The sequence below is a fragment of the Saccostrea cucullata genome, unplaced genomic scaffold (assembly GCF_032062105.1).
Source record: "Saccostrea cucullata isolate Sc308-1 unplaced genomic scaffold, CSIRO_AGI_Scuc_v1 ctg2168, whole genome shotgun sequence".
NCBI lineage: Eukaryota > Metazoa > Mollusca > Bivalvia > Ostreida > Ostreidae > Saccostrea > Saccostrea cuccullata.
In genome coordinates this window covers 153,135-167,523 of record NW_026920580.1, presented here as the reverse complement: position 1 = coordinate 167,523, position 14,389 = coordinate 153,135, and the positions used below count along the sequence as shown (strand labels likewise).

Sequence of the window (14,389 nt, the reverse complement as noted above, 5' to 3'; positions counted from 1 at the left end):
AAATAAATCCGTGAACAAGGCATGCAAAATGATTATTCCTTTCAATTTTTAAAAGTCGCATTCATTTTGTGAATTTAATATTCAGAATTAAAATCTTATTGAAAGATAACAAATTATGACAAGCAAATGTTTTTGGCAGAACCCCCCCCCCCACACCCCCAAGAAAAAGGATAAATGGTTATAAGAAATGACTTAGCTTAAGAAAAAGTACATCGGTGAAAAATATGGTTTGTGGTTTTTTCATCTGCAACAATATTGACTTCAGGTATTTCCATCTTCGTATGATGTCATAGCTTTTTTGGAAAAAAAAACTTAATATAAATTTATACCTAATACAACAACATCTTTTGGAAGAATGCTTTCCAATATGTGTGAAAATAAATTTTGTTACATAAAAAAATTAAAAAGATGTATACTTTATTTAATTAATTAATCAATCTTTAAAAATGTTGACAAAGGCAATAACCCCTAAGGTATCTTCATTCTTAATTATAGTTTTCCTGATACTAGTATTCAAATTTAAAAGTAATGGTCCACTGTTACTAGACATCTGAGTTCATCTTCATGACCAGCAGTTAAAATCAGAGAGACCTTTAGTTCAATGTTCCCTGTGTCATGAAATAGATAACTATTATAATTTGCTATATAGGAACCTATTGTTATAGTCAACATTTCTAAGGCTACAGTGCTGCTATCCCACAAGTTGACTAGGATAGGATTCAGGATTGAGGATTCACGATAGAAACATATAGAAGTTAATCCAATCCTATCCTATCCTATCCTATCCTATCCTGTATCCTACAGCCAATCAGATTCGAGGAAAGGTTAATTCACAATTCAGAATAAATTACAAAAACGAAATACGGTATAAAATGTTTACAAAAGAAATATTTATAATTTTTTCAAAAGGAAATAAAACATTCTTTTCTCTAAACACATATTTACATTATAAACTTCGAGTAACACGGCGTACGATCTAACCGTGAACGATCACCGGAAGATTTGGAAATGTAAACAACGAAGAGTCCAGGCATCGAAAGACCGTATTTCTTCAGCTTGTTTGGATGATATTACCGATTCTTACTTGTGTAAAAGTGTATTAACATGTTTTTCTGTTAAATATGCTCTGTTTGTTTGGATAATTCCACAGGAACCGTCAACAGCGCACTTGAATAGATGATGTGCGATATCATGTAATACTTCACACTGCACACAGTATGTGTGCATTTTTATATATATTTATCGCTTTAAGCAGTGTTCTCATGTCCTAAATATAAACATTTTATTCTATTTATAAATATAAACAAAAATCGGGTGCGGGAAAAAGAAGTAGTGTAGACAGAAATGCGAGGGGGGTGGTAATTTTTACAATTACTCTGTCTTATGATTCAATCAGATATTAATGAGCTCTAAGACTGAAACAATCATATGTATTATGCCTAAATCAGGTTGTTACTCTTATCATTTTCCTAATAAGGTCAGAAAAAAGTTTTTTTTTATTAATAAAAGAATTAATAAATGAATGTAGAATCATCATGAGCATTTCTAATGCTTCTGCTTAAATGTTTAATGAGCTCACTAAGCAGTGCACTTACATATTGTACATGTATGTTTGGTGTATTGTGAGTTATGAAACATACGTTTATCTTGTCATTTTATTCATTACAGAAAATGGATTGTCTGCACTCATGCGTCATCGCAGTACAAGGATTTCAACCTAAAACATGTAAAAAGTATGTATTACATGTATTTTATTTTTATCATGTATTTTTACATGGTCGTTAAAATACATAAACATCATTATCTGAGATGACGTGACATGTCTGCAGTTACTCCGAGCAAAGTGATTTTCTTCTTTCAAAAATATTGAGAGTAAAACTAAAAGAAATGTTGAATTTTTCTGGTCATCATGTTATAGTATCATAGATTTTCATATTCAAATTTCAAGACCAAAAAAAAAAAAAAAAAACCAAGAAAAAACATTAAATAGATAAAAACAAGCAGAAATAGAGAAAAGTAAGTTGACAAGATAAAATGAATTATAATCTACAAGTAAATTATGTTGAATAATTTTTGACTGAAGTTGCAGTTTAATATTTTATTATTCATGATTTCTATATGCATTACTTTTGGGAGAGAAAAAGGTGAAATTGTTCATGAAATATGAAAGATAGTCACAATCAAAAACATTTTAAACATGTTAATTATGTATGAAATGTGTATGACAAAATTTACAATCAACATGTCTATTATTTCATTTTATTTTTTTTTTTTTTTCAGGAAACCCTGGACATTTACAGCTGTACAGAATGCAGTTCATGCCATATGCTGTTAGAGTAAATGATGAAAGATGTTCAAACCAGTGTCACGGAGTCCTAAGTCTGAAATCATGGTGTTTTTATTAAGGAGATCAGTGTGTTTTCTGTGCATTGTTGACATGTGAAGAACTGTTTGGTTTATGACCATCTCTCTGACAATAACTCTGACATTTGAATTTCAATTTGAGCGACAGTTAAGAAAGCCAAGTTATATGCATGCAAAACATTATACAAGTGTAATAAAAACATTGATAAACTTTAATTTAACCAAAGTTCATGTACATGTATCTGTGATCTTAGCATTGAAATTCATAAATGCTGTACATGGAGACTTTTAATGACTGTCTCATGGTAATGGAATATTCAATTGTTAAACATTGTTAAGGAATCACCTTGAATAAAAATATTGTGAACTTGAATAAGTATTTTTCCTCATTTAGAAACTGAAAATTTTAAGATCAAATGTCAAGGTCAAATACAAAGTTTACTCAAGAATGCGGTATAAATGCTGTAAGTATTGTGAATTCTTACACATGTTTTGTAAGATCTAAGGAACGTGTGAAGCATTTTAATATTTCTCAATCTGACACTGATTAACATTCAAGATCAAAGGTCAAATATAAACTTGTTTTACTTAAGACTGAGTTATACATGTTTAAGATTTGAATTCTGAATTTCACATGCATGTTTTATAAGATCTTAGAAACAAGTGTGACCTCACTACTATATTTATTAATGTCAATCTGTCAACCAATATCAAATTTAGAAAAAATATTCTATTTAACATAAATTATTAAATTTTCACACATAAAAAAAATTGAAAATTGAAACACATTTGTACGGTGTTGAGCTGACCATATAAAGTGAGGAGAAACTGAAGTGAGATGAAAAAATTAACAATTAGATTATCTTGAATTTAGCAACTATATATTTTGCATGTTTTAAAAATATCAAATGTAATTACGGTATATATGATGAACTGAAATTTAAAAAAAAGAATAAATTACTGAATTTAAATACAAAAATCATACAATTAATATTGATATAAGACAATTTCACATTTAAAATGTGTGAAATGTGAACGTCAAGATATTCTAGATCTACATTTGATTTGTCTGTTTGGTCTAGTCATATCTTCTTTTTCAGAATTGCATACAGAAAAACCTGTTACACAGGCACAGTTAGACTAGATCTATACATGTACATTCATGTTATTTTCATGGTGCTTAGTTTAGGAAAAAAATAAAATTTTACATTAAACATATACTTAAACATTATTACTATATACAGTGTAGGCATACGATTTTTAAAAATAAATAAATATTACGCGTTGGACGCAAGTCGCGATCCCGGGTCTCATGAATATTGTAAGTAGGAAATTAAAAACACTAAGTATATTTTTCTTTAATTCTTCTGATAGGCCAATTTCTTTTCATATGTTTCCAAAATCAGTATTTGTCCACGTGTAATTACGATCTGTTTGTTAACATTATTTTTTAACATGGTTATGATAATCGTCAATTTAATTTGTGCGGAGCGGTTAGTCGGGAATTATGGAATGCCGATCTCGTTTATTTTTCTCCATTAAAATATATAACATTTAATTTAATACCATAAATATATCTGATTTTATTTTATTTTCCGGTAATTCCTTTTTTTCGTTTTGTCAATTTAATTCCTAAATATTAAAAAAACTGAGAGTTGCAGGATAGGATAGGATAGGATTAGACTGAAATCACAGGATAGGATTGTGGATGCAGGATTCACGATAGGATAGGATATAATTGTCAACTTATAGGATAGCAGCACTGTAACCGTATCTTCAACTACAAGATATTCACTTTCTTTACAATGTCCTTACTCTGTCAATTACTTTCTTTTGGTACTCTGATCCTAATTTATTTTGCATGTTGAGCAAGAAAAGACCTCCCCCTTCTGATTCTTGTAGATGGCTTATCACTGCCAGTTTTGTAATGCTTTTGTTACGTCCAATCCTCTCAGCAGGACTACAAGAGTTATCACCTCTATTTCACTAAATGTTTTCCTTCAATGTGGCTACAATACATTTAAAATCAAGTAAGGTATGTTAATAAAAACTAAGATAATGAATAATGAAGCAAATGAAAAATTAACTTACCCCTGACGGCAACTGTGGAAACCCTTCGGGTGTTTTGTGTCGTTTTCTATTCAAAACACACTATGTTTAAATATCGTCCGATTGATTTTTTTCAAATACACTAGCTGAAATCCCGCGCAAGTGCGGGGGAAATTAATTTTTTACAGAACTATTCAAAAGACTCTCTTTCAGATTAAATTGACATTTTATTACAGAGGAATACAGAATATAGCATGACGAAATACTTCAAAGTCCCGCACTTAGTTTAGGAACAGAAATATATTTTGCGAATTTTTTTTTACTTCTACAAATATCAATTTCATAAAAGGCCTCTTCTTCTAACATGTTATAAAGCAATTTTATTCTGTTGTACTATGTTATACATCATCATGAACTACATATAAAAAAACTTTTCCCTTAAAAATAGCTTAGTTGTCATCCCAAATGTACATACAGGCCTAAAAGGCGTAAATAAGTTTTAAAAATGAAAGACTGTATGTAGAAAATCAACTGAAATGTGTTCATCAAAGAACACATTTTTAAAGCATATAAGTAAATTACTTAAAAATCTAAACAAATGACATGACCCATTAATCGACATTTATATATAAAACATTAGCACAGCTTAATAGGAAATATTCATAAACTCATTGTGTTATCAATTTCTTTACTTTTAGTTCATATCCATTCATGAAAAACAATCGCCTCGGTTTCCTGTTAGAAATCGATGCCATCTGACTTTCTAGAACTTTCAACAAATAGCGAGATCGGACATTAACGGAAAGGATTTGCTCATTTTGTTTATTAATCGATGACTAAAGCTTCTTCTTTTCATGTCGCTTAAATCAAGTTTTGATTGAATAATTTATAAATGACGTTTTCTGAAATGAATAAGCTCTTGCTGGTTGTAAGTTTTTTTTAAGTGCCAGTTACATAGATCCGCCACCACTTTTCTCTCTTCAGTGCTATTTCGAGGCTGTTATTCGAAAATGAAAGTAAACTTTTAATTAAATTTACGATAATTACTATGTGAATGAAATCTGAATATAGTTTACGGACATCACCTTATACATAGCGTATTCCCACAGGCTTAAGTAAGAACTCTTGTGCAGCCGTTTCAGAATTTATTTGCAAAATTTGTTAATTTATAAGTATAGATTTTCCGAATTTTAATAGTTTTATGGTAAAGAGTCCTAAGTATTTGATAATCATATTTTTTTATAAGCTACGTCGTCCTCTGTCCCGTCCATGGCATTGGAGATTCCGTACTTCTTAAGTGCTTAATGTTCAACCCTCTGGGTAATTTGGTCCATGCCTCTAAAATCCACTCTCGAATGGTTGCTAGTTCCGACTTTCCTTTCCGACCACCCTTTGTATAGCTGTGTTGTCTGCTGATCATCCTGTCCTTCCATTTCCGTCGGAGGCTTGCCTTCATTGGTTTATTAATGCTCACGTCTAAAGGTTGGAGAATGCTTGTCATGCCATGGTCTTTTCCATGTTGTGGCAGCAGAAGATGTCCTTGCTTCAGGTCTTTTCCCCCAAACAGTATTCACCCAGTCCAGCGTGAGGTATTCATCCATCCATCCTCACATGGGTCCTTCAGATCCCACCTCGTGGAAAATTTTGTTTAGGCATGGTCTTCCTCTTGAAGATGTTGAAGGACGGTAGTTTCCCCCATCGGCAGTACAGGCAAGCATCAATGTGAAGCGGTTCTTCTCATTTCCTGATGTCTTTATGTTCACGGTATTTAATCCTTTGGTTTCGATCGTTGTTTAGGGTATGTCGAATGACAGTGGCGTCTGGTCTGCATTTTCGATCTGGTCTAGGGTGAAGTCGTGTCTTTTCGCTGCGTTTTGAAGAATGTCTGGACGTCTGTGACTTTATTTTCATAGTCCTCAGCCAGGTGGATATATTTTTTTCTCAAAAAACAAGAGTTCGGGTAATAAGCCGATCATCGCTGGACCTATGATGTCCGGCTTATGATTCGTTACCTGTAATTAAAAGGTTCCTTTAAAAATTTTCCTTGGCAGAATTTTCACCAAATAGGAATTTACATTGATACTTATGTCAGCATTTCTTCACAAGACATCTATTTTTTACAAGAGCGTGAATGTGCATAAGAGTATGTTTGATTATGTGTATGAATGCAACTTTGGATGCAAGCGTGTGTGTTTAGCTCACACTCGGCGTGACATGTCCCTCCTCTCTAAGCTGTCGTTTTTGAATATCTCTGTTCATCTTCCTCTCCTGTTGTATTCCCTGACAAACCCTCATCAGAATGTTCATCAGTGTCAGAATAACACAATGGCCCGTGATTGGTTCAATTCCTCTTTCAGTTTTTCTTTCTCCATTTCGATTTTTACTGATTTTTTTTAAAGCTTCTATTTTTTTTTTAAGTTTTTCATTTTATTTCAAAACATTTTCAAATTTGCACTCTAGAGATTTAACCGCTGTTTTGTTTTCCATGCAACGGTTTCCTAAAAACCGAAAACAACACTTAATGCTCCATTTATTAAGCCTCTTTAGTAAAGTTAAGGTATTTTTGATAAGCATTACTGAATTATGTACATCGCCTTCAGAATTTTTTTGAAATAATCGATTCTAATCTCAGATTTGTGTCTTCATTAATAGGAGTTATGTTGCAATTGTCACAACCATGTTGCAATTGTCACAACCATTCATGTCTTGACTACTTAAGTCATCTGAAAGAAATAGTCTCCTTGCAGTGTTATCAAACTCCAAGCAAGTTTCCTCTGTGTAATTTTGTGGTACTCGTGCACTCATTTATTTTAGCTGATTGGTAAGTTATAAAGTATCGCCAGTTCCTAGATTAGCATATGAATTTACTCTTAAATAAGAAAATCTTGTTTTGTTGATCTGTTTTGTTGGAAAATGCCAGCTATATTTTACAATTGATTTAAAAATGTGAGCGCATTTAGGTACAATTTGCACCTTTCACATATAGGTATATTTCAAAAAAATACACTGACCAGCCAAAGGAGAAAATTGTATAGTCCTTGAAACGTTCTACTTTCCCATTTTTCCGTTCGCTCACCGTTCGCTTAGCGTGCATTCACCGTTCGCTCTTCGTTTACAGTTTTGCGTTCACCGTTCACTCTTCGTTCCGTTTACTTTCCGTTGTCATTCGGAACTCCGAAGTGAAAGGACTTATATTTTTGATGGTAAAGATTTACACGTAAGGATTTTAAACTTATTTAAAATTAAAATAATAATTTAACATCCATGATTATATTAGTAAAATCTTGATAATATTGCTGATGTCTACTTCCATTAAAATTACTCATGTTCTATCTTTCTAGGTGTCTGATTTAATGATTGGTACAACATAAAGTATTCCGAAGATACTGCAGTTGATACTTATAAACAGAAAATGATCTGGAATCAGGAAGCATGAAAATTAAAGTTTAATAAACTTCCCATTTGTTTCTCCAAGTTACGTACATCAGCTGTAAATTTTGCTATTACTTAAAATTGTGCAAGAAAGATTTAGAGATAACGAACAGTATTCAATCTCAAAGTCCATAAAACAAAACAAAACAAGAGCAGAGCAAAGACGGACCGCCGAACATCAGAGGTGGGATCGGTGCCTTGGAGAGGTGAGCATTCCCTGCTGATCGGTCACGCCCACCGTGTGCTCATTGTCATGATCGTGAAATAACGAAAAATCTGTCGTCAATTCAGTGTATAAATAATGGACTAACAATAAATATTTGTTATAAATATTGATTTACTGTTTAACGAGTGTTATTCTTGATTTTTTTATATAAGCGAAAAATTGGCAGGAAACATTAAATACTACTTAAATTCAAATACCTATACCTTTTTTGTACATTGACCAATCTAAATAACCTTAACACAACTGAAATCCTTGTAAATTGACCATTCTTTAGATATATAACAAATATGGTTTAAAAATTGTTTTAAAAGTTGTGTGTTATTGCTATTAAAAGGTACATGTACAGTACAAATCCTTAAAACTCCATAAAATTGCCAAATGTTTTGTTAAACATTCAGTTTTTGATATCTGTTAAGCTGACTCAAGCTTGACTCAAACATCTTTACTTTACAAAATTTTTTCCCCCTAAAGTAGGGTGTTGCCTTTTTTTGCGTTTCAGTATATCATCAGAAATTTTTTTCTTTCTGGCAACTATTTTCAAATTTATGATTCCTAGTCAACTTTTTCTGGAAATTCAAAAGAAGTCGGTTTACGGTGCATAAAACGGCGATGTAGATATACCAATTAATTGATCAAGACTTGATTTTCTATTTGAAGAATTAAAATAAAATAGAGACTTGGTGCTTTCAATTCTTCTACAATTCTTCTAAAAGTCCAGGTCTAGGAGAAGGGGATTTATGAAATTGCAATGTTCTTGAATTTTTAGGTAAACATGTATAACTGAGTACTTTCAGTGAAGGAAAATAATATGAGCGCACTCTCTGATCTAAAAACATAAAACATGTCCATTAATCATCAGAAAGAGTTCTATCATTTACTAGTTGCATATTTTAGATCAGAGGTTGCGCTCTATATTGAATATCAAAATGTAGCTTTAAAAATTAGCCGTTTTTGTAGACTTTTTAAGAATATGAGGAAATTGGCGCATTTTATGACGTCATCATGCATTGACTAGCCAGAAAATGACGTCATTTTTGATAGATACGCAGTCACCAAACATCTAAGTGATATTTAATACAATTGTTTACTAAAACTATGCATTTTCAGTTTCTCAGAAAATCACAGGGAAAAAATAATGCAAAAGTGAACCTTGTTCTTTATTCAACATATAAAATTAAAGAATTAAACATTAAGATAAATTAAAACGAGGTCTAGATTAAAGAAAAATCAATATTGCAATATTGAAAAAAAAGAAAGAAAATGAATACCTTTATCATGAAGATCAATCTCGTCAAAATCCTTTTCTTTGTACTTCTGGATAGTGCCATTGTTTATACTGTGGAGAAGCTTCGAAAGGTGCAATGCATTCTTTGAAAGTCTGAAGAACTCTCGGTTGACTTGGAAATTGTGCCCTTGGCATGTGGCAAACTTAAGGATGTCCTGAGACGTCTCGCTCAGGTTTGTCGCCAGGATTTTGCTTAGTTTGATGGATCTTATTGCATCTGGGTTTCCTTATCCGGCTTCCTTTGCATACTGTCTGATATCATCTGTCACTGCTCTGGAGAAGACGAATGGTTGTGTAACGTTTGCCTTTGCTCTCATCCTATTACCCGTGGGGATCCGGGTTAGAATTGGTCCTCAGTACCCCTTTGCTTGTCGTAAAAAGCGACTAAATGGGGCGGTCCTTCGGATGAGACCGTATAAACCGAGGCCCTGTGTCACAGCAGGTGCAGACCTGCCTACCCTTCCGCTTTTAGCGTAATTCTTCCGCTTTTTACCACGTAATTCCGCCATTACGCCACGTATATGAATTGTACGCTTTTTTATATTTTGGTTTTAAATTTATTATGAACGTCTAATTTTAGAGTCAAAGTACGACCTGCTGTAATGAAATTAGAATTTTTAGTAAAACTAATTAATAAAGGACTAATCCGATAACATACGCAATTTACCTAGTAGTTATATGTGTACTGGTATGGCGAAGATTTGGAAAAACACGAGAACGCCCTACTTACGTGCACTACATACGTTAACTGTTAAATGATGTATTAAGTACAGCTTGTTCTTTGTTCAATTTAGTTCACTTTAACATTGCTTAGAAGAAGATAGAAAATGCCAGTGTGAAAAAGATGAAATACTGTGTTATTATGTACGATTTGTGTAAATGTAAAGGGAATCCCGGCAATAATAACATGAATAAGTCGAAGAACTTTCTGGTTTCATCATAATTTATATATCAACAATCATATGGCTCTGAAATTAATATAAAATATACAAAAACATTAGAATGGTACAATAAAATATGATAGTAGATATACATAGGAGTCATTATTCAAATAGTGTCATAAATGAATATTTCACTCTATGAAATGTTGTTACACTTTACATGCACAAAGGGCAATAACTTTTACAAGTTAAACATACTTTCCAAAATCGTGAAGAGTAATCTTTCATATATAACCAAAATAATAAAACAGTAATGCATACCGGTTTGTGGAACCAAGTCCATCTGACATACTGTATGGATCTTTTCACATGTTTCAGATATGGTGTTACACTATATTAATAATAAATAAATTCCAAAAGATATGCTCTTTACAATAACTCTGTATTTATACAAAAATACTTCTTATGAAAATATTTACTTATATACATTTAATAGGATCTGAATATACTAACTCATATAGAATTATCAGATTTATCCACATCTGATCTAGACATAAAATATTCTATATACATAGTTTTACAAAGTATCAAATTCTTAGTTTCTTATGTATATCATAATTCATATTCTAATATAGATTAAAATGTTACAATATTAGTACTTACATATTTCTGTACTGTTTCTGTCAGTAAGTCAGTGAGAATTCAAAATAATTCACCAAATCTAGCTCTCTACATGTCTGAAACTCAGATCTTTCAAACTGAGTAAATATCACTCACTAGACAATGTAAAACCCTTTACCAATGAAATGTAAATGTTCAACCAATGAATGAATGTGTGTATGAAATGTATAGGTGGATCAAGAGGGATGGGTGGTAACACTTAATACCTTATTAGTAATAGAAAAAGTTTAGATTTTAATTTATTTAACTATCTTAAATTTATTTTATTTATTTATCATTTATTGAATTATTTAATAAAATATACATCTACTACATAAATATGCAAACGCAAGGCTTTAATTAAGTGATTTGATACAAATTGACCCAATGCTTCATCAAGGGTGTGCAGTTGGTTTGAGTTTAAGGTTTCGTCAAAGGTCAACATGTCCATAAATTTATTTTTACAATAGCCCCAAAACTCTGTAAGGTATAAAGTTAAAACTTTTACAGTTTATAAATTATTTATTGATTAACAGATAGGAAGTATCACTTGATAAAAAAAAATACTTGGAATAATATTAATTGAGAAAAATTCTTTTTAAAAATGCATATATTTTCAAAAAAATACACCTAATTAATTCCATGCTTTTAGTGAAAACCATCATTGCAGAAACAAAATATGTTTATCATTGAAGGGCAAGTTGGACTTGGATAGCCTCTGGAAAGTTGTTTTCCCTGTTTATTTTGTCCAAATGTTAAGACTTGAAAGTGAAAGTACACTGCAAATGGCGGATTCTATAGGGGTCTTGTCTTTATACATGACATGCTTTCAATAACAGCCTTTCAGAGACCATTCACGTCCAACTTGCCCTTCAATGATAAACATATTATTTCTACAATGTTGGTTTCCACAAAAAGGACAGAATTAAGCAGGTGCATTTTTTTTAAATATGCATATTTTCTGATAAAATTTTTCTCAAAAAATATCTTTTTAAAAATATTTGTTATCAAGTAATACTTTCTATCTATTAATCAGTGATATATTTACAAAATGTAAACGTTTTGACTTTATACCACACATAGTTTTGGAGCAATTGTAAAAATAATTTTTTAGACATGTTGACCTTTGACGAAACCTTAATATAAGAGACTGGCATTTTACACTTTTTTGCCAATAGATGATTCGAAAAAGAAACGTTTGTGCAAGCTTTGTCTAGTAATGTACAATTTCGGTTGTTGTGAAAAAATAGAATATTGTAGTAAAACAACAAAATAGGAAAACATGATTGATTACGCTTTTACCTCTGAAATTCCGCCAAAAATGTACTGAAATTACACCCTTGCAATGTATTTTTTATATATAATAAAAAACATCTTGAGAATAATTTACTTTTATGAACAAATTACTTAAAAAAATATGTAGAGTATTTTTTAAACATATAAATATGTAACATTTTTGTTCTGGTCAATTATATTTTCATTAATTTTTCAGCACTTGAAATGTTTTATGCAACATACTTGAAAGAGCTATAAATCTAATTAAAAGCTACTTTTTCTTTGTTTCATATATATTAAACATTCTGAAATTACAGTTTTCATTAAAAAGTGTTCGCATGTTTTGTATAATATTTCTTTCATGAATAATGTTCAAAAAGTAAAAAAAAAAAAACAAAACCTCTTTTGTTTTGTTTCGATGAAGATATTTCCCACTAAAATACTCTATCTTAAAAATAATTCAATTTATTCCAAGTTATGTCAGGCTCTTGTAAATTTTTCAGTGCACAGTTTTTGAATGTGTAAATTTTCGAGTTATCTTTCTGTGACTGTAATATAAAATTCTTTCTTTTCAGGGAATCTAATACATGTACCTCTTCCCCCTCGAGATCTTTTGGGGATTCTGAGGAAGAATGGATTAGACTTGCAGAAGAATCTTTTGAATCGGTCTTCGAGTCAGAGAAAACTGATTTTTTTTAATTTTTATTTATTTTTTTTACCAGTTTTTATAACAAAATATGTTAAATTAAAATATTTATGCGAAAAAACTTAATAAACACGGCAATTCTCCTGATGACCACCACATATCGGAAGAGTTTTTAACTGGTTTGAAGAGAAAATTCAGCGAGGCGGAAGACTCACTTATTCTGACAAAGAGGTAGATTTAAAAAAAATGTCAGTTATAAAATGCAAATTTTTAATAACCCACATCTTTCTGTTTCCATCATAAATGTTACTATTTTTCCCAGAAAAAATGAGCAAAGCTATGGATATCCCATTCCAAACTTACGAAGAGGAGGAGATATTAAAGAAATTTAGGTGAGAAATCTTTAAAACTAATATGTTCAGTTTTTATGCATGTTTCACAAATACCTAAGTAAAGATCTGAAATTTTGTTTTATTTTTTTTTTAGATATAGTTAAGAATTACACTTTTGCATCAGCATAGGTTACTTTCGTACACTTTGAAAAATGATCATGGGTAACGAATAAAAACAATATCAAAAATATCTTTTGTTTTTACGTGTTTTCACATTATTTTTTCTGTAAGTTTGTTCATTACAGGAAAGGAAACTTTACTAAATATAAAGCACTGGAACGTAGAAAATTGGGAAATGGCCCCATTTCGCCGATACATGTAAGCATTGCATCAAGCCCTGAATCGACTTCCAATCCCGCATCACCAATCAACATATCGACATCTTCTTTTCAATTTCCTCCTACACCACAGGAATTTAATTCGGTATTCAACCTTCCCGCTCCTGACCATATCTTAAAACCCAATGCAAATACAACAGTACCACCACCAGTAGTCCTACCTGGAACCTCTTCTTACAATCAAACTTTAGGGGTGTATCATTTGAATTAAGGGACAGCTGAGTGCCCTTTGTGAGTTCACTGATTCCGTTCGCGTGGACTTATTACAGACTTCCATGCTGGTACATTATATTCAGGATTTTTTTAAATGTTCGAAAATATTTTCAAATGTTTAAAAAGTGAGTTACCTTCGAGTAAACGATTTAGAAATCTCTGTAATGTTGGTTTGTTGTAGAGTCGTAATGATGTGTCTTTGTTCTTTTATTGGGATATATGTAAATGAACATTAAATTATTATCAATCACATTTATAAAATGAGTATTGAAAAATGAATGAAAGTGTATTTTTTGAAAAATTAAAAAAAAATTATAAAAACAAAAAAAGGGGAAAATCATTTGGTAACAAGAAAAAGAACTAGAAAGTCTGCTATTGCAAGCAATAGCATATGTCGCCCCGTATTAGACAAGACTTTCATTTTTATCATCACTAAAACAAAAGTCCATAAGCTAAGTTTGAACAACCATTGAGTTATATCAGTCCTTTCCATTGCAAACGGAAGACCTTAATTCGGTACATCCCACTCATTATTTTTAGAATCGGTAGGAGAAGAAAGTAGTGCAGGAAAAATACAAGTTCATCAATTTGCAGACTTGCATTAAAGAAATCTGGCAGATGTACTGAA

The 14,389-nt window shown here is 31.3% G+C and overlaps 1 protein-coding gene and 1 long non-coding RNA gene across 2 annotated transcripts; both read left to right on the top strand.

Moving 5' to 3' along the window:
- Positions 1-856: 856 nt before the first annotated feature.
- LOC134251493 (uncharacterized) lies at positions 857-2,693 on the top strand. Its single transcript, XR_009988751.1, has 3 exons — positions 857-1,193; positions 1,669-1,733; positions 2,281-2,693. It is a non-coding gene; the product is annotated as an uncharacterized LOC134251493 (long non-coding RNA).
- A 3,374-nt stretch (positions 2,694-6,067) lies between these two features.
- Positions 6,068-13,759, top strand: LOC134251531 (uncharacterized). Its single transcript, XM_062733945.1, has 4 exons — positions 6,068-6,123; positions 12,748-12,849; positions 12,951-13,049; positions 13,456-13,759. The coding sequence occupies exons 1-4, from the start codon at positions 6,068-6,070 to the stop codon at positions 13,757-13,759; spliced, it is 561 nt and encodes a 186-aa protein (XP_062589929.1).
- Positions 13,760-14,389: the final 630 nt, after the last annotated feature.

What these genes read in the sequence shown, in the direction of transcription:
- LOC134251531 (XM_062733945.1), top strand. Translation starts at nt 6,068, where the DNA reads ATGGTCTTCCTCTTGAAGATGTTGAAGGACGGTAGTTTCCCCCATCGG. An exon ending in TTCCCCCATCGGCAGTACAG is followed by an intron (nt 6,124 to 12,747) that starts GCAAGCATCAAT and finishes CTTTCTTTTCAG; the next exon opens with GGAATCTAATACATGTACCT. An exon ending in TCACTTATTCTGACAAAGAG is followed by an intron (nt 13,050 to 13,455) that starts GTAGATTTAAAA and finishes TGTTCATTACAG; the next exon opens with GAAAGGAAACTTTACTAAAT.